This window comes from Ctenocephalides felis, unplaced genomic scaffold, assembly GCF_003426905.1.
Source record: "Ctenocephalides felis isolate EL2017-DRISC unplaced genomic scaffold, ASM342690v1 CF-g0.4_SCAFFOLD_03572, whole genome shotgun sequence".
Taxonomy (NCBI): Eukaryota; Metazoa; Arthropoda; class Insecta; order Siphonaptera; family Pulicidae; genus Ctenocephalides; species Ctenocephalides felis.
In genome coordinates, this window is record NW_020539726.1 from 41,425,950 (window position 1) to 41,445,744 (window position 19,795).

Here is a 19,795-nt window from a genome sequence, read left to right on the forward strand (position 1 = left end):
AATACGATTAAAAATATGTATAATATTTAAAAACAATAATGTAATTAAAGTCATACTTCAAATATGACATGATCGGTTTTTCATTGTAATTAGCATTTACGACTTAAATCTTCTTCAGAGAAATGAGGTAATTGCTGATTAATAAATTCTATAATATTCGTTCACATAGTGGATTATGTTAAACAACGCCTGAAGAAATATTGTTTTCACAATTTCACTCATTGTGTAATAAATGTATTTCAAGAACTTCATGTAATTAAAATTAACATACATTCATTGACTGCTTGTATTTCTTTACTTTTTCGCTGGCGAATCTCATTCTTCGAACAGCTGTAATATCTGTCTTGTCTAAATAATATTTTCCATTTCAATAACTTTAAGATTTATAGAAACTACGAATAATATAGAAATAATTTTTAATCAATAATCTTACGTTTAGTACACGACACAAATGTTTAATTTATTTTATTATTTTCAAGAAACAGGGTAAAATATTCCTCTAGTTTAGGCATTTTTCATTAAATCAATATTTGTACTACGATGCAACATGCAACTTTAAAACACCGGTACGCATACAACGATAGATCTCTATTCTCATACGCGACGACTACTCACAATCGACCCGTATGGAAATGATATCATCGAGAGCAAATGACGTACAGTTCTGGCGTGACGCATTTCTGTTGCATTTGTACGGATTTACACCCTAGTCGTGCCTAAAGAAGTTTTGCTTCAAAAACAAAATAGAGAGGACAACCACTGGGATGTCTGCTATTAAAAATTACATTAAAATAGATCGACAGCCTCTGTGTGCGTAATTCTTTGAAAAATAATTAGGTTTATTCCGAATAATTTTTCCCCAGGGTGCTGGCAAATTCGGTTTGTATGAAGTCTTCAAAGTAAAATATCGAGAGCTCATGGGAGACGACTTTTACCACAGATTCACCAGCTTAATTTATTTGGCTGCATCAGCCAGCGCCGAATTTTTTGCTGATATCTTACTATGTCCATTGGAATCCGTAAAGGTAAAAAAATGATAAAATATATAGCCTATCTATATTTTAAATCTATGCAAAACAAGTAACGTAACGAACCAAAACCATAGACCTTATATTACATGGACTGCTAGTCGAGCGCAAAATAAGTGCTCAAACATATAAGGGTCATGTTACACATCACATGTCTGAGCGAACATTGCCGACGACAATCGCGGACTTTTCCGCGGATGTCATATGCTTTATTTTAATAATATAATGGAAATTGTGTGTACTGATCATTTTGTTCGGCAATGTTCGCTCAGACATGTGACGTCACATACTCATCTAAATTTGAGCACTTACAATGGAAAACATATGAGAATTAGGAGTCCATGTAGTGTAATGTCTATGACCAAAAGTATAATTATAAGTGCCTTTGTCGCATGGCATTTCTACGTAACAGAAACGTTTTATTAACGTAACCACTAAGTAACAATGTTAATAAACGTTTCGTAGATTTAACTTCTGTGTTTACTAGTGTTTCTGTGTTTACTATGTGTCTCCAAATAATTAAATCGATGATTTATGTCTTTTATTTAGGTTCGTGTCCAGACAATAGACGGTTACGCAAACGGCGTAATGGACGGAATCCCCAAAATGATCAATGAAGAGGGCTTCGGCACATTGTACAAGAGTATCGTGCCCCTATGGTTCCGACAAATCCCTTACACGATGATGAAGTTTGCCAGCTTTGAAAAAACCGTCGTACTACTCTACAAGTATAATAGAAATAATAATAAATAAAGTATGATCATTATTTATTTTATTTTATTTTTCTAGGTATGTCGTCCCCAAACCGAGGGAGCAGTGCACAAAAGGGCAGCAGCTGATTGTGACTTTTGCAGCAGGCTATATCGCAGGAGTGTTCTGCGCCGTTGTTTCGCATCCAGCTGATACTCTGGTGTCGCAAATGAGCAAACAGAAGGTGAAAATAATTATCTTCTATATATATAAAAATAAGTAGGGTTTTCCTTCCTGACGAAATAACTCCAGAACGCACGAACCGATTTCGACAATTTTGCATTCGTTGAAAAGGTCTCGGGCTCCGCAAGGTTTATAGCTAAGAAAATTAGTGGTGCATGGCATCGTGCTCTAATGCAAATTGCTGAAACTTCACGCACCGTAATTAAAAATTCGAGTAATGACATTAGTGAGAATTATCAGAATTATGCTTGGTTAAGTCAACGAGCAATTCTTGCCGCAAAGAATAATGATGTACTCGCACTGAATTTCACCATTAAATAAAAAATTGCTGGCGATTTGGTGACATACCAATGATTCCGACTGGTCTTCCGTTTGACTTCAAACGATTGCAATTTCCAGTTCGCGTTGCGTTTGCAATGACAACTAACAAGTTGCAAGGCCAATCGGTTAGTGTTTGCGGGATAAATTTCAAATAGATTATTTAGAAAATCATTGTTTTTCACATAGACAGTTATACGTTGCCTGTTCACGAGTTTTTGTTTGTGTTAACGTCAGACCAAAAAACAAAAAATGTGGTTTACCAAAAAGCACTTCCATGATAACGGATAATTTGCGGATTCACTTTCATTTACTTAGAGAAGTTCAACTAAAAACACTTCATTTTTGTAATCGAAATAAATTCATTACTGTTGTATAATAAAATCACATTTTTCCTTTTTAAATATAAAACAAACAAAAAATTTCTTCATCTTTCTCACGAAACCATCTGGTGGCGAAACGGAGTTCGTCGGGTTTGCTAGTGATAATATATAAATAAATTTGAAGTCTTTTTCTTTAAATATGGTACATGGAACCAACTAACTTTTTTTAACTTTTCTTAGGGTAAGTTATAGTAATGGGCCAAAAATGAATTTTTTTTATAGCTTCACGTTTCAGAGGTTTCTGAACATTTTGGCATACCTCAGAAAAAATGGATGTGTGTGCATGTGTGAGTGTTTTTTTGTTTGTATAGCGAAGGAAGTGCCTTTATGCATCTCAGACTAGGTCTTTTGTCTGGGTTTGAAAATATTATTTATAAAATACTACGTTTTGGAGGTTACTTTTGAAGATGCTGCCGGCTCGACAGCCGACTGCGGACTGCCCTGTTTTATGCTTTAATAATTTAAATTAAACTAAAATGCTTAGTTAAGCATAATTGCAGAGATCTTACCGGAAGGTATGTTTACGTGTGAAATAATTCTGAATTAACTAGATGCATTTGTATGAGTAAATTCCGCGACGTACTGAGAATAAAATATAATATTTCCAAGAGGTTTAATATTTCTGGCGACAGAACATACTAGAATTATTTATTAAATTATAGCAGGGGTGCACTACAATCAATACTATTTATGGCCGACCTTTTGGCAAAAATGCTGAAAAAAAATTTGGCAAACGATTCACAATGACCCGAAACGTTGCGAAAGCATTAAATCATAAAATAAACTTAATATTAGGTTTACATACGAGAAAGTCTCTATTATGACGCATGGTTTCCGTGGTGTAGTGGTTATCACATCCGCCTAACACGCGGAAGGCCCCCGGTTCGATCCCGGGCGGAAACATCATATTTTTTTAATTTTTTTTTTCAATTCGAATCGATTTCACCGATTCTAATTATTCATTTTTTCATAATATTTCTTTTTTTAGTTCTTGAACCCTTATTTGTAATAAATTTAAATAATAAAATTATTGTATTATTGGTGCTCTGTCCTCTGAGCTGATTTTAATTATTCATTTTTCCATCATATTTCATTTTTTAGTTCTTGAACCCTTATTTGTAATAAATTTAATTAATAAAACAATTTTATTATTGGTGCTCTGTCCTGTGAGCGGATTTTAATTATTCATTTTTCCATCATATTTCATTTTTTAGTTTTTGAATTTCTTTTTTTGTCGTCATGTTTTCTGTTCTTCAATTCTTAAATCATGTTTTCACATTATATATGTTTTTACTCCTTAATTTGGTGCAGAAGGCTTTTTCTAATATGGACCAACTCAGTTTCCTTTTCTTCCTAGTAGAATTCTTTCTATTTCACATTTTGTAATAATTCTTTCTTTACTCTTTTTATATTATTATTGAATTTATTATTTTCAGGGAGTGAGTGCCAAAGAAATTGCTCAAAAATTAGGCTTCTACGGTTTGTGGAAAGGACTCGGCCTGAGGATCGCCATGATAGGTACATTGACAGCCTTGCAATGGTTCATATATGACGGATTCAAGGTAAATGGAAATATACTATAGACTTTAAATAAGTAATTTTATAACAATATTCTCGGATAACATTGCTCTCTTATCTTTAACTAATACAGCGATAGAAGGCAATCTGTTTGGTTAGATAGTATATATGTTTAGTCTTGTGTTAATACAAGTCCTCGGTAGTATAGTGGTCAGTATCCCCGCCTGTCACGCGGGAGACCGGGGTTCGATTCCCCGCCGGGGAGGATATATTTTTTTTAAATTATAGTAAATTTATAATAATAATATTTATTTCATATTATATTATTATTAATATTTATTATTAATCGTTATTAGATTTTCAATTCATTACTATCCTTATTTCACGTATAATAAAAATTTAATTCATTATTATCCTTATTTCACGTATAATAAAAATATTAATATACATAATCGAGTATATATTAATTCTTTAATTATACTGCATATTTTTTATTTGCATAGTTTTATTGTCAATCAAAATAATATACATTTTTAAGACAATATGATGTTGGTGTTAATGCATTTAAGAGATTATCTCCTATGAGATATCTCTTTTTTTATTTTTTGACATTTTATTTAAGATCGTATGGCTATTCAATTATACTGCATATAATACAAGTTTATTTATTAAATTTTGATTTATTTTACCCCTTCAATTTATTTTCAGGTTTATATGCGCATGCCAAGACCTCCACCTGCCTAAATAATTTAAAATTATTATATTATTATATATTTAATTATTATATTAATAACAATTGTTCTTAAGTTTATTTTTTAAAAGTCGATTCTCAATTTGTAAAGTGCTTAATATTGTTATAAGATATTTCATACACTTAAGTAATATAATATTATATATTTAACATTAGAATTTTTATTTTATTTCATTTATTTTTGTTTTATAGCATTTTTTATAAAGCCCGGTGCACACGACGCCAGAATTTCTTGTAACAGGATTTCTGTCTAGTTTTCTGGTAAGGTGAGCAAGAATTTTGTGTCATATTTTCACTTATTTTATGATTAATAATAATTTTGTGCATTTTCAAATAGATTGTTGTTATAAATATAAGCATAAAATGCACTAAACATTTAAGTGTACAAACAGAGCATTGTTTGAAATGTAAACAATAAACACATTTGTATCGTATCCGATTAGGATGAATCCATAAGATGATTTATTCTTATATTTCTAAGAATTAATTGAAATAATAATAATAAACTGATAATAAAATGCTGCAGTTTAGCATAACAATTATTGATTTTTAAAATAAGTATCTTTATCGGATAATTGATATTGTTTTAAAAATATTAAAAAGGTTATTAAAAAGTTTTATGTAAATATAATATATTTAAATTTTAAAAATTAATTTAATGTTTGTCCTTTAAAATCCTTGCTCACCTTACCAGAAAACTTGACAGAAATCCTGTTACAAGAAATTCTGGCGTCGTGTGCACCGGGCTTCATTGTTAAATTGCTGTTTTAATGTAAATATTATATATTTGATCAAGTATTAAAACATTTTGAAGTCATGGAAAATTGTTAAACTATCTTTTATCATTTAGTATTGATGTTCTGAATTAATTAAATAAATAATATATTCAAATACATTAAATTCGTGGTTTCCAATCTGTGGGGCGTGAGTCTGCAGACTCACATGTTACAACATGTTACCAGGGGGGCGCACAGCTATTTCCAAAATATTATTTTAGAAAATGAGAAAGCAATTATTTTTAATGCATATTTTTATTTCCAAAATATTATTTTGGAAAATGAGAAAATAATTAATTTTAATGCATATTTTTAAATAATATGGATAAGAGATATTAAATTATATAATTCAAATAGTAATGAAAATAGATTGTTAGAAAAATTAAGAAGAGAGATTTTCAAAAAAAAAAAACGGGTTGAGTTCCCTATAAAAAGGTTGGATACCAGTGTATCAAATAAAGAATTTTTATACGGTCATATGTGTGAAACTTACTTATGTTATATACAACAATTTTTTACACACATATATATATATATATATATATGCAGATTAATAATAAATACAATACATAATTTGAGATCCACTTACCTTAAAACTACTGATTCTGCTCACAATTTATCTTTCCACAAAAACGTGAGTCTTTAAACTTTACTAGTACTAAGTCCACATATACTTTAAAACATAATTTAACACTAGGAAACGATAGCACTTCAAATTTAGTAATATTTATACAAGTAAATAGTTATTCACACAATTATAATTAATAACAATAACTTAAAAGAAACGTTTTATTATCTGAAAATATGCTAAAGTTTGAGGTTAGATCTTTTCAAAAACTATTTAAACACTTTAAAAACATATTTTAACACTCCAGGACGATACCACTTCAAATTTAGTAATATTTATGTGCATAGTCATTTACACAATTGTAAACAATAATAATAACCTAAAAGAAACGATTTATGATCTGAATCATAATGCTTAAGTTTGAGGTTAGATCTTTTCAAAAACTATTTATACAAATTAAAAACATATTTCAACACTAAACAACGATACTACTTACATAAAAGTAATATTTACACTCGCACAAATCATTGTATTTATAATCACACAACTAAACTGAATATAAAGGATTTAATACTATTTATTTGACATTTTGTAGTTTTGAAAGAAAGTTGCTTCACGCCATTGCAAGTCGTTACCAACTGTAGAAACTAAAAATTTGATAACTAAATTTTATAAATATTAAATAATTTTATCAAAGTCACAATAAAATTATTATAAATTAATTAATTTAATCTATTAAAGTTAGTCTTAACACAAAATTATATTAAATGTTTTTATTTTACAAAATTTGGTTACCTTTCAAATGACAGTTGGCGTAACGCCATTTTGAACAATCAAAACTTTGACGTTTGTGCACAATTGTTAAAAATGTCCTTTTAACATTTATTATTTATCCCAATGAATAAAGCAGAATCCGGCCTCCAATTACTAAGTCGTTTAGACGACCGTCCTCTTCTAAACGACTTCGACACAGTTCTATTCCCAAACGGGGGCCCATTTCCCAAAGAAATAATAGAAATAACCGGGGACTCCAACACCGGTAAAACATTATTACTTACAGAAATCATAGCTAAAGCCATTTTACCTGTTCGACACGGCGGACGAAACGTTGGAGTCATTTTAATAGACACCGACTGCCACTTTCAAATCATCAAACTAGTGACAGCTTTGGAAAAATTTGCCACAACACAAGATGAAGATATAAACGATATAATAAAGGAGTCTTTGGTGAATTTTAATATTCTACAATGTCATGATAGTATGCAGTTGAACGTGACTATCAAAAGACTCGATGATATTTTGATACAGAACACAGATGTTTGTATTTTAGCAATGGATAGCATAGCATCGTTCTACTGGTCTGAACAAAATCAAATTAAAATGGATACTTACTACCGAACGATTTTGAGGAGTATTCAAGGTGCTACTTGGGAATATAAAGTTGTCTTTTTCTATACAAGGCCTGGTTATTTTTTTACTAAAAACACTGGAGATAATTTTACTGAAGTACCTAGAAGTGGATGTATTAATTATCGTGTTAAATTGGAATTAGCAGAAGATGAGAAGATGGATTGTGATGGGGATGTTAAAATGGATGCTGATGCTGTCGATGTGAAATATTTTCAAGCTTGTATTGAAACTGCAAAAGATAAATTTGTTAATAGATATGTGATAAATGAACAAGGGTTTGAATGGAATAAATAAATATAAATGTAGGCAATTAAATTGTTTTGTAAATATATAAAAAGTTTTATAAATTATCTAGCAAGCTTTTTTTTGTATCTTAAATACAAAGCAAGTTATGTGCTACATTTAAATAAATATAATCATAAGACTTATTAAATGCTAAGTCTGTTGAAAATAAATTATATAAAATCACTTATATATAAGTATTCCATTTTGTCTTTGATTGCTATCCGAAAAAGATTGAACAAAAAGTATGTATTATTAATTTGTAATTTATTCGTCGATTTACAATTAAACGTTTTAAACCTATAGTTAATTAAATTGTACTTATTGCAATTATTTAAATCGATACTACAATCACTAATTTAATGACTCAGTGAGAGAAAATGATAAATAGTTAAAATTTATGTAAAGTTTAAAGAAAATAATAAAAATTCATTTTAGTATTATATCAATTAATTGATTTAAAAATCAATCTAGCATTTTTTGTTGTTCTAATTGTACAAAAAGCTAATTTAACTACTAATTTGAAGAGATCGAATCTAAAAACATATCAGTTGCTAAGCAAAACCTACAGAATTACAATAAATTTAAATTAAGTTTTAAATCCAGGCGCTCCATATTTCTATTAATTATTGTTAAATTTATATTTACCACTATTGACTTCGAAAAAGATGTTTCCTTATAGCTAAATTGAATGTAATGTTTTTGTTAATATTTTTCTTATTTTTTTGTACTTTTCTTATTTTACATCGTGATGATTTTTGCTACTGATGCCATAACTGCTAATGTCATAACCGAGGACCACACTTGTGTACCTGGAGCTCCGGCTGAAAAAATAAATAAATGTAATGATGAAATATTAATCAATATAAAAATCTTCTGTAATGATGTATAAAAGAAAAATCTTCCTAAACGATTATTCGTATTTCGATAAATCTTTTTGAAGTTTGTTAAGGAAATTTTCTAGGATTTTTTGATTTATAGAAATATAGCTAGATTGTAGAAATAAATGGAAAAACTTACAAAAGACCGCTTATCATTGTTTGACACTGACAATATTTGAGGAAAAAAATAGAAATTTACAAACATTTTTATGTGCCTTGCTTTGAAGTGGGTAAACTATTCAAATGTGTTTTGTTAGCTGTTCCTTTCACCTATGCACAACATTTGTAATCAGTTATAGTTATTTTTGTACTAAACATTTTATACTAGAAGTATTTTTTATGGCAAAACAACGTTTGCCGGGCCAGCTAGTATATATATATATATATATACATATATATATATATATATATATATATATATATACTCACATCCGCATTTTCCGTCCTCAGTGACTTGAAATTCAGGTTTGCAAAGACACTTGTTCTGGAAACACCTGATCCTGTCTCTGTATTCTTCTCCGATGAAACATTCGATATCATCAACGCAATTCTGGTTATAGCCTATAAAATACATACAATTATTTTAATTTCATTATAAATATATTAATAAATTAGCAAACCCGACGAACTCCGTTTCGCCACCAGATGGTTTTGTGAAAAAGATGAAGAAATTTTTTGTTTGTTTCATATTCGAAAAGGAAAAATGTGATTTTATTATACAACAGTAATGAATTTATTTCGATTACAAAAATGAAGTGTTTTTTAGTTGAACTTCTCTAAGTAAATGAAAGTGAATCCGCAAATTATCCGTTTCATTGAAGTGCTCTTTGGTAAACCACATTTTTTGTTTTTTGGTCTGACGTTAACACAAACAAAGCGGATGGTTTTCCAACTCGTGAACAGGCAACGTATAACTGCCCATTTGAAAAACAATAATTTTCTAAATAATCTATTTGAAATTTATACTGCAAACACTAAGCGATTGACCTTGCGACTTGTCTTTGCGATCGCAAGGCGAACTGGAAACTGCTTTCGTTTGAAGTCAAACAAAAGACCAGTCGGAATCATTGGTATGTTACCAAATCGCCAGCAATTTTTGATTGAATGGTGAAATTCAGTGCGTGTACATCATTATTCTTTGCGGCAAGAATTGCTCGTTGACTTAACCAAGCATAATCCTGATAATTCTCACTAATGCCATTACTCGAATTTTTAATTACGGTGCATGAAGTTCCAGCAATTTGCATTAGGGCACGATGTCATGCACAACTAATTTTCTTAGTTATAAACCTTGCGGAGCCCGAGACCTTTCCACGAAGGAAAACCCGACTTATTTTTTATATATATAGAATATTAGTATTATTACCTTTAGATTGGATGCAAGTTCTGTTCCTCGATTCGTGGTGATCTTCCCTGCACACACAGACTTCTCGGACACAATGAGCATTGAAGTTGAATTTTGTGTGACATTGTTCGCCTACGTTGCAGTGTTCACCCAATTGTTTACCTGCAAAATAAATAAATGAATAAAAACAATTAAAAGGCAGAAGATTTGTTTCAGTTAAAAGGATATAGTCTTACGTTCTAGACATATTGGGTCTTCTGGATGAGGCACAAAGTTGAATTTGCAAACACAAATGCCACTATCGCATCTTGAATTGGGAAGACTGGCACATTCTTGATCTGACATACATATAGCACCAACAGCTAAAAGAAATAAATACTAATTAAAAAAAAGAGTGCGCGTAAGGTTAACGCGATTGAAGTAAAACTTTTTTGCTATTGTACAAGATGGCATTTAAGTAAAAATACATACATCATATAACATTTTTGAATAATGTTTATAAGTAATATGGGTAACACTTGCGATGCACTCATTTATTAGTGTCAACCATTATACACATTTATATAATGATAAATTATAAATTATATATTCATGATTGCATTAAAAATATGTATATTATTTAGAAATAATAATGTAATTAAAGTCATACTTCAAATACGACATGATCGGTTTGTCATTGTAATTAGCATTTAGGACTCGAGCCTTCATTAGAGAAATGAAGTAATTGTTGGTTTAATAATTAATTCTATAATATTCGTTCACACAGTGGATTATGTTAAACAACGCCTAAACAAATATTGTTTTCGCAACTTCACTCATCATGTAATAATTGTGTTTGAAGAACTTTATGTGATTAAAATTAACATACATTCATTGACTTCTTGTTTTTTTCACTATTTTGCTGGCGATATAATCTCATTATTTGAACATCTGCAATATTTTGTCTAGTCTAAAAAATATTTTCCATTTTAATAACTTCAACGATTTATAGAAACTTCGAATAAAATGGAAATAATTTCTAATCAATAAACTTACGTTTAGTACACGGCCCAAATTTTTAGTTTGTTTTATTATTAACGGGGGACAAGGTAAAATATTCTTCTGATTCAGGCATTTTTTATTAGATCAAGATTTGTACTACGATGTAACTTAAAAATGTTTATTTATCTATGCCGATTTCCTTGTTGATGTCGGTACGCATACAACGACATTTCTCTATTCACACGACACGACGACTAATCACAATCGACCCGTATAAAAATGATCTCATCAAGAGCGAATAACGTACAGTTCGGGCGTAACGCTTTTTCCGTTGCATTTGTACGGATTTACACCCTAGTCGCGCATAAAGAAATATTATAAAAATATTTTTCTACTCACCAGCTATACAATCGTTTCTCTCCTTGGTAAGCCTGAAGCCCTTTTTACAGACACATTTACCCTGAGACTGGTCACAGAAAACATTCTTCATACGACAGTCCTGGTCATAATTGCAACGGTCGTCCAGGGCTCGACTGAATCCTAAAACAATAATAATTTTATATATATATATATATATATATATATATGTATATATATGTAATCTTTTACAATTTATATTAAATTACCATTAACTCATCACCAATTCTCTATATTCAAAATACTGTCTACAACACTTTCATTACACATAACACCAACTTCACACTCAACTTATTATCCAACTTCACACTCAACTTATTAGCCAACTTCACACCCAACTTAAAAGACCGTTACATTTAAAAATTGAATTAACTATACTCTGAAACGGTTTGAACGATTTTTAAGAAATTTTATAATCACGCTAGGCCATGCCTGATCGGCCAGAATTTATTTTTCATACGTAATGTGTTAAGGGTTGGTTACCATTAAGTTTTTTTTTGTTTTTGGAACATTTTTTATATTTCATAATTAAAGAAGATATAAAACCTTACATTTCGAAGTAGTGATCGTAGATTACGATCGTAATAGCCATTTTAGTAATCACTACTGAAACTTCCCATACCAAAAATAATTAAAAAATTTTTTTTTTAAAGTTTTGATATTTTTATATTTTGAACTTATTTTCAAAGCAATTGCGCTGCGTACTGCTTTAGACTGCATTTTGAATCGTCAAATGGCGTTTTTTTTTAAAAAAATTTGTTCGATCTCCAAAACCGCTAGAACTACATTTCCAAAAATTCAATAAGTTCTTCATTTCTTCAAAACAAATAAAATGTTTTGCAATAAGCATACAAATTAAATGTTGTTCATTCAAATCGGATGATCCGTTCTCTCAAAAACTCAATTTCTATTTTCTGCACCCTTTGTTCCGTATCTCCGAAACGGCTGGACCTGCCTTTGCCAAAAACGAATTAGCACATCTCTTTATTAATAGGAATCGAATGTTTTTTTAACCATTCAAATCGGTTGATCCGTGCGCCCGAAAACGTGGGCGAAAAATTGTATCCGCACATATATCAATAATTTCTACGGTATGCCGAAATGTTCAGAAACCTCTGAAACGTAAAGATACGTAAAAAAATCATTTTCGATTTTTTTGCAATTATTATAACTTACCCTACGGGAAGTTAATGGATGTTTGGATTTCACTTCGTAAAATTAATGAATTATTGAAAAGCGCTGTAATAATAGATCAAAACCATAAATATCAAAATGTGTCAGTCAATTCAATTGAAATGAAATCAGTTTGAGATTAGATTGGCACTTGCAATGAATATTAATACGCCCAATGAACATTTTTTGTATGTGGCATGCGTTGCAATGGGTAAACCATACATATAATTTGTGTTAGCTGCCTTTTCACTTATATACCTTACACTTCTATATTCACAATCAATGTTCTAGAAATATTTCAGAAACAACGTTTGCCGGACCAGCTAGTATATATATATATATATATATATATATATATAATATATTACAAAAGCCAAGCCCTTTCCCAAACCTTCGCATTCCTTGTACTTAAATTGAAAGTAAAAACAAAGGTATACCATTGTATTGTTTTTATTGTAGTACATCTAATGAAATGTATTTCCAAATAAGGTAAAAATTATTCTATTTTCGACGTCTAATAACATCTACAAAATATCTAATATTTTATTTAAAAAAAAAACATTGCATTTTTAATTAACTAAAATGAATTTTTTTGCATTTCTCGACGTTTTGAAGGTTTCTGAACATTTTTAAAGAGCATACCTCAGAAACTGAATGAATGTGTGTGTGTGTGTGTTTTGTATGTTCGCATTTTTTTGTTTTTTCTTCAGGATAAAATATTTGATTATATGATACGATAAAATATTTATATTTAATTAATTTTAATTTCAGTGTTGAAACGATTCAAAATGACTTGAAAAGCTGAAAAAATATAAAATGACCGAATTGAAAAAAAAAAGATATTTAAAATGATACTGTGATAATAATCTATATTAGTCATATAATAGTAAATTAATTCTTTTGATAGCACAAGAGAAAGAGATAATTGAAATAAATATATAACAACTTCTTAGAAAAATTGTGATGTAATTGTTATGCAAAAATAATATATTTTACTCTTATTTATTATTCGACGAACGACTTTTTCTTTTTCCTCAAAACTGAAATCATTTCCAGATCATCGAAATCAATATCTAGTATTATAATCCTTACAAAATCTCGGATACTTCAAAATCGTAATTCAGAATAATTATAATTTTTTAACGAGATCTTAAACCATGGAATTAATTAAAATGAAAGTAATTTAATAAGTCCTTTAAAATTAAATTGTCTATAAGTTTGATTTAAGAACAAATGACCATAGAACAACTAGACATAAATTCTCGTATTAAAATAAAAAAAAATACTGTAACAGTAAATAATATAATAAAATTCTTACGACAATCCAAATTACTCAAAAAACTCCATTAAACACGTTCCATCAACTACATACAGAGGACGCACATTTATTCATTATATCTTAAATAACTTCTGAAATATTCATGTGATAAAAACTGCATATATGAAGCATTTGTAGACAATTAAATTCTGCACAACTTTGTCTAACACCAAAAAAACCTACAACAACTTTGTAGACTATAAAATAGCAATTGAAAGTGAATAAATTCGTCTTTTGTTAGTTCACAATTACGCCACACAATGGCGTAAGCCACGCCTAAAACCAAAAACCAAGAAAACTATAAAACACTTACAACTAAATCTTTTACATACACAAACTACAGTTTTATAAAGCCTTACAGCTTCAAACAACAATAATAAGATATAAATAAATAATTATTTTCTAATTAATTTACCATCATCGACTTGGCTCGTTACATAAGAAACGAGCGCCACCAGCGCCAAAGCGATCAAACAACGCACGGAACACAGAGCGGCCATTTCGTCACAATTAAAAAAATTAAATAATAAAAAAATACACGATTAATGAAGCACTTGTGCACTTTAATAAAATCAATCACTCTGCAATAATTAGTAGATGAATTAATTAATTTAATTGGTTCGATGGTGATTTTATTATTTATGAGCCGCAGCAGCAGCTGGCAAACGGCGGCAAGGTGACGAACGACTAATTTCCGATGATGGGTTATTACGTGAAAAGAAAAAAATTCGGCGATAATATTATGGCTTTATCTGTAACTATCAAAAGGTATTACAAGTGCAGATATTAGAATTATCAGTGAATATTCAATAGATAATGACATTGGTCATCACATCTACATATACATACATAGATACAAAGTGTATATATATATATATATATATATATATATATATATATGTGTGTGTGTATGGCATACATGGCATCGTGCCTTAAGGCAAATTGCTGGAACTTTCCGTACCGTAATGAAATATTCGAGAAATTTTAAACGTTTTCAAATATATTATTACAAATACTGTAACTTTCATTATTTTTACTATCTTGTTATATCTGAGCAAATCAAATGCCAATCATAAATCATAAATCAATTTATCTCCAGAACATTAACAATCGTCATTTCATTTCGAATTCAATTCAAAAAAAAAAAAAATGCCTAATTTGCACAAAATTGCTCCCGCATAGTCACAGTCTAAACGCATTTGCATTTAATTCTGTGCGACATTTTCACTTATACTGTGCTTAGTTTGGCGGCATTTTCACATTTTTCAACAGTTTTCACAAAATTGGAAAAGTGCTCCAATACATAAGCAGTCTAAACGCACTTGGGTAAACATTTGTACCAGAGTGGCGCTTAGACTGTGCTTAGCCTGGGTAATTTTTTAAAATTTTAATTCAAACTAGCTGTAAGTGGAATTCTGTCTTGAGGCAATTATGGCATCGTGCCGTAAGACAAATTGCTGGAACTTCCCGTACCGTAACGAAATGTTCGAGGAATACTGAATGCAGAGTTGAAATTATTTGTAAAGTATATTAGAACTATAGTCAGAATTAAAAATAAAATCTGAAATATTTTCGATATACAAAAAAAAAAAAAAAAAATCCAAAATCAATTATTTTGTTAAGACAAGCAGAAAGTTCTTTGAATTATTTGAATCGGACGCTTAGTTCTCTCAAAAACTGCCATTTTTTACATATTTATCTCCGTACCTTCGAAATGGCTGGGCCTGCCTTTGCCAAAAACTAATAAACACTTCTCCCAATCATAACTAATTGAATGTTTTTTAGATCATTCAAATCGGATACTCCGTTCTCTCAAAAATTCGATTTCTATTTTCTGCACTCTTTGCTCTGTATCTCCGAAACGGCTAGACATGTCTTTGCCAAAAACTAATCAGCTCTTTTCCCTATCAATAGGAATCGAATGTTTTTTGAACCATTCAAATCGGTTGATCCGTGAGCCCTGAAACGTGACTGGAAATTTGTATCCATACATACATACACACACACACACACACATCCATTTTTTCTGAGGTATGCCAAAACGTTCAGAAACCTTCAAAACGTCGAGAAATGTAAAAATTTTCAATTCCGATTTTCGGCCCATTACAATAACTTACCCTACGGGAAGTTAAAAATTACAAAAATATTTTATGGAAAATAAAAAAAGATGTAATAATTTTCCATTTATCCTCAAAAGCAATTGTTTTGTCAATACAAGAGAAAGTTTTTTATATCATTCAAATCGGACTCTTATTTCACTCAAAAACTGCCATTTTTTGCACATTTAGCTCTGTATCTTCGAAATGGCGGAACCTGTCTTTGCCAAAAACTAATCACCTCTTCTCACAATCATTACAAATTGAATGTTTTTTAGATCATTCAAATCCGATGCTCCGTTCTCTCAAAAACTAGATTTCTATTTTCTGCACTCTTTGCTCCGTATCTCCGTAACGGTTGGACCTGCCGTTGCCAAAAACTAATCAGCACATCTTCCTATCAATAGGAATCGAATGTTTTTTAAACCATTCAAATCGGTTAATCCGTGCGCCCGAAAACGTGGACGAAAAAATGCGGACATACAAAACACACACACACCCATCCATTTTTTCTGAGGTATGCCAAAATGTTCAGAAATCTTCAAAACGTCGAGAAATGCAAAAATTTTCATTTTCGATTTTCGGCCTATTACTATAACTACCCTACGGAAAGTTAATTATTGTTTGTTTTTCGAATTACTATTTACACCAATATATGAGTGATGTTAAATGTAGAACTGCTTCAAATAAAATGATTATTCTCAATTCCCACAGTTAACACTTTAATTATCCCTTTAACAAATATTAAAATATGTTCAATAAAATTGTATGTTAAAAATTATACACCGCAATTTATAGAACAAATTTATTTCCAATAGCTCAATTTATTTTTATTGCATTTAAGGGTTATCCAATATTTTTAGTCGTACATGTGTAGATGTAGATGTATAAATAAATGATTTATTGTTTATTCACGACTAAAACATTGATTTTCCAAACTTATCACACAAAAATTCATCGTATGTCTTTGTGATTTATAGCATAAGATATACGTATTGCAAATTGCAGTCTTTTAAACACTATAACGATTTCAGAAATAATTAATATATAGCATGTGCGGTAAAAGTACAATATCACCTTGGATTTTTTCACTCAAAATAATTGCTTCAATAATGTTGCCCATAATTTTTATGATTTCGTACCATATTTTAACTGGCTTTCAGTATTTTAATATCTAAATTACATTTTTCTCACTAATAATTCAATATACATATTTCTTAAGTTCGTATTTGAAGTGAATTAATTTGACAAATCCTGTTCAGTGTGCTCTATTCAACCTACGATCAAAAAAATTATTGCAGTAAACGGAGAGGAAAAAAAGCGTGTGCTCTGCGAATTTTTTTACTGTGCTCCAATTTGCGTGATATTTTTGGACATATGCTAAGCTTAATCTTAAATTCGGAAGTGAAAATAATTTGCATTCCGTCACCACCCCCCAAATTAATTGAATTATAATTCTTTTAATTCTGATTTTATCAGAACTTGTAATATACTATTTTAAAGGTAATTAAATGACCTACAACTTTCTCTATCATAAATTTTACCGTAGCTTCTCTTATTTTGAAACGGCGAAGGGTTAAAGGGCTCGAAAGACACTCTGGTTTACGGCCGCACCTACTCTTTAAACAATCATAACTCTATCAATATTTGTGTAGCAGAAAAATAATAAAAAGCAATAATTAGTCAGAAAAAGATCTTGAATTTTCTTCTATATACCTTTATACGTGTCTTTTATTCTTTCAGAGATATAATAATGAGATATTGATTGTTTTGTTTCAAATAGATTTTTTTTCATGAAATTATGAGTTTTTTGAAAATCGTTTGTACTAAGTTGTGGTATTTTCTAGAATCCACCGAGATCTCTCAAACCAAGAATTTTAAATAGAATACGATTATTTTTAATTTTGGTGGAAATGGCACTCAAAAACTATTTGATTTAAATAAAAAAAAACATTGTATGCGTCTTTTATTTGCATGATAGCTCACTCATTTTACACGCGGAAGTACACATTTTAAAGCTTATTTTGAGCACTTTAAAACCCCATTTTTATATATATCCTAATATTGTTCCTAGGACACAAAAACACCGGTTTATCAAATTTTAATCATTAATTTTGTTCATTACATGATTTTCGTTAAAATGTATAATTTTGGAGATATTTGCAAAAAAAAATGGTGAAAAACGCCCAAAAAAAACGAATTTTTAGTAGCCAGTAACTTGAAAAGTATTTGCTTTTTTGAAAAACATTATGAAACATTTTTCTCTTATAATTAGTTCTTTTATCGATATCCGACGTTATTTAAAAAAAAAATACAATTGCACCAGTGAAAAGGGATGTCCCCACAGGAAGTGGCAAAGCAGTCTAAATTATTTTCACTTTTGAACTTGAGAGTAAGATGAACCTAATTCCAAAAATTCATACAAACTTGAGCACCGTAAAAAAATTCAGACCCAAAACAATATTGAATAGATGATGCAAGTTTTTAAAAAATGTCTTGAAACTCAAAATGTTGTTAGAAAACCCACCGATTTTAATATTTGTTTTAGTAACAGACAATTTAGAGCATAATATATTATAATTACAACTTTGTAGTGCAAACGGTGCGTCCCTAAAAGCCATTTGACTAGATGCACTAAAATGCATGAGTACAATTATGATAAACGATGCAAGTTTTTATAAAATGTCTTGAAACTCACAATCTTGTTAGAAAACTTGTTAGTTTTAGTTTTTGTTAATAATATAGATACTGTGAGGTATAACATATGCAAATTACAAGTTTGTAGTACCAACGGTGCGTCCTTAATAACCCTTTGAATAGATGCACTAAAGTGCATGAGTACAATTTTGATAAACGGTGCAAGTTTTTATAAAATGTCTTGAAAATCAAAATATTGTTAGAAAACTTGTTAGTTTTAGTACTTGTTAATAATATAGATACTTTGAGGTATAACATATGCAATTGTAGTACAAACGGTGCGTCCTTAAGAGCCCTTCAAATGCAGTAAAATGCATTGCAATAATTTTGTTGAAGTGCAAGTTTTTATAAAATATCTTGAAATCCAAAATGTTGTCAATTTTGGGGAATAATATATGCAAATTACGATAGTACAAACGGTGTGTCCTTAAGAGCCCTTTGAATAGATGCGTTAAAATGCATGACTACAATTATATACAATTAAAAAGGCAAAATGCATGACTACCATTATATACAATTAGAAAGGCAAATCGTTAGAAAATGTCTTGAAACTTAAAATGTTGTAAAGAAATATTTTTGAGGCGTTTTTTAGTAGAAAACATCGACGAAAAGGTCAAATTTCTCACTTACACCTTTTTTTTCTCAATTTCAGTTTCAAACGATTCAGAATTACTTGAAAGTTTGAGAAAATCCAGGATACTTGTATTTATATTATTTATTTTATTACTATTTGTTATTAAATTCTTGGTCACTAAAGTTCTTTTTTCAACCGACATTTGTCAATTTACTCTAAATACTTTTTGTCGGTCTTCCTCAGAGTCCATGTCTCTGATCCGTACAGAGATATTATTAATTATATTTAATAGTAATTCAATTGAACTTTGTATCACGTTTCTTATGAATGACAAAACGAAATTTAT

At 29.8% G+C, this 19,795-nt stretch overlaps 3 protein-coding genes and 2 non-coding genes across 5 annotated transcripts in view; 4 read left to right on the forward strand and 1 right to left on the reverse strand.

Annotated features, from left to right (window-relative positions):
* The window catches only part of LOC113388503 (phosphate carrier protein, mitochondrial-like), a 7,152-nt gene extending 2,228 nt beyond the window's left edge, over positions 1 to 4,924 (forward strand). Inside the window, exons 2-6 of the mRNA XM_026625878.1 lie at positions 864 to 1,025; positions 1,578 to 1,756; positions 1,818 to 1,962; positions 4,099 to 4,224; positions 4,889 to 4,924. Of these exons, the coding sequence (XP_026481663.1) occupies positions 864 to 1,025; positions 1,578 to 1,756; positions 1,818 to 1,962; positions 4,099 to 4,224; positions 4,889 to 4,924 (648 nt within the window). The remainder of the gene's footprint in view (positions 1 to 863; positions 1,026 to 1,577; positions 1,757 to 1,817; positions 1,963 to 4,098; positions 4,225 to 4,888) is intronic.
* On the forward strand, positions 3,493 to 3,565 carry Trnav-aac. The gene has a single exon. It is a non-coding gene; the product is annotated as a tRNA-Val (tRNA).
* On the forward strand, positions 4,374 to 4,445 carry Trnad-guc. The gene has a single exon. It is a non-coding gene; the product is annotated as a tRNA-Asp (tRNA).
* A 2,248-nt stretch (positions 4,925 to 7,172) lies between the features above and the next one.
* On the forward strand, positions 7,173 to 7,979 carry LOC113388504 (DNA repair protein XRCC2-like). Its single transcript, XM_026625879.1, has one exon. The coding sequence runs from the start codon at positions 7,173 to 7,175 to the stop codon at positions 7,977 to 7,979; it is 807 nt and encodes a 268-aa protein (XP_026481664.1).
* A 241-nt stretch (positions 7,980 to 8,220) lies between these two features.
* On the reverse strand, positions 8,221 to 14,671 carry LOC113387860 (cell death abnormality protein 1-like). Its single transcript, XM_026625246.1, has 6 exons — positions 14,498 to 14,671; positions 11,574 to 11,714; positions 10,430 to 10,555; positions 10,215 to 10,355; positions 9,278 to 9,409; positions 8,221 to 8,791 (listed from the first exon to the last, which is right to left on the reverse strand). Exons 1-6 carry the CDS (start codon positions 14,580 to 14,582, stop codon positions 8,709 to 8,711), a joined length of 708 nt encoding a protein of 235 aa, XP_026481031.1. The 5' UTR covers positions 14,583 to 14,671; the 3' UTR covers positions 8,221 to 8,708.
* Between the last annotated feature and the right edge of the window lie 5,124 nt (positions 14,672 to 19,795).

Coding starts and splice junctions, on each gene's coding strand:
- LOC113388504 (XM_026625879.1), top strand. CDS start 7,173: ATGAATAAAGCAGAATCCGGCCTCCAATTACTAAGTCGTTTAGACGAC.
- LOC113387860 (XM_026625246.1), bottom strand. CDS start 14,582: ATGGCCGCTCTGTGTTCCGTGCGTTGTTTGATCGCTTTGGCGCTGGTG. Junction 9,410..10,214: donor AACTTGCATCCAATCTAAAG/GTAATAATACTA, acceptor TGTATTTTATAG/GCTATAACCAGAATTGCGTT. Junction 8,792..9,277: donor TGAGGACGGAAAATGCGGAT/GTGAGTATATAT, acceptor TTATTTTTTCAG/CCGGAGCTCCAGGTACACAA.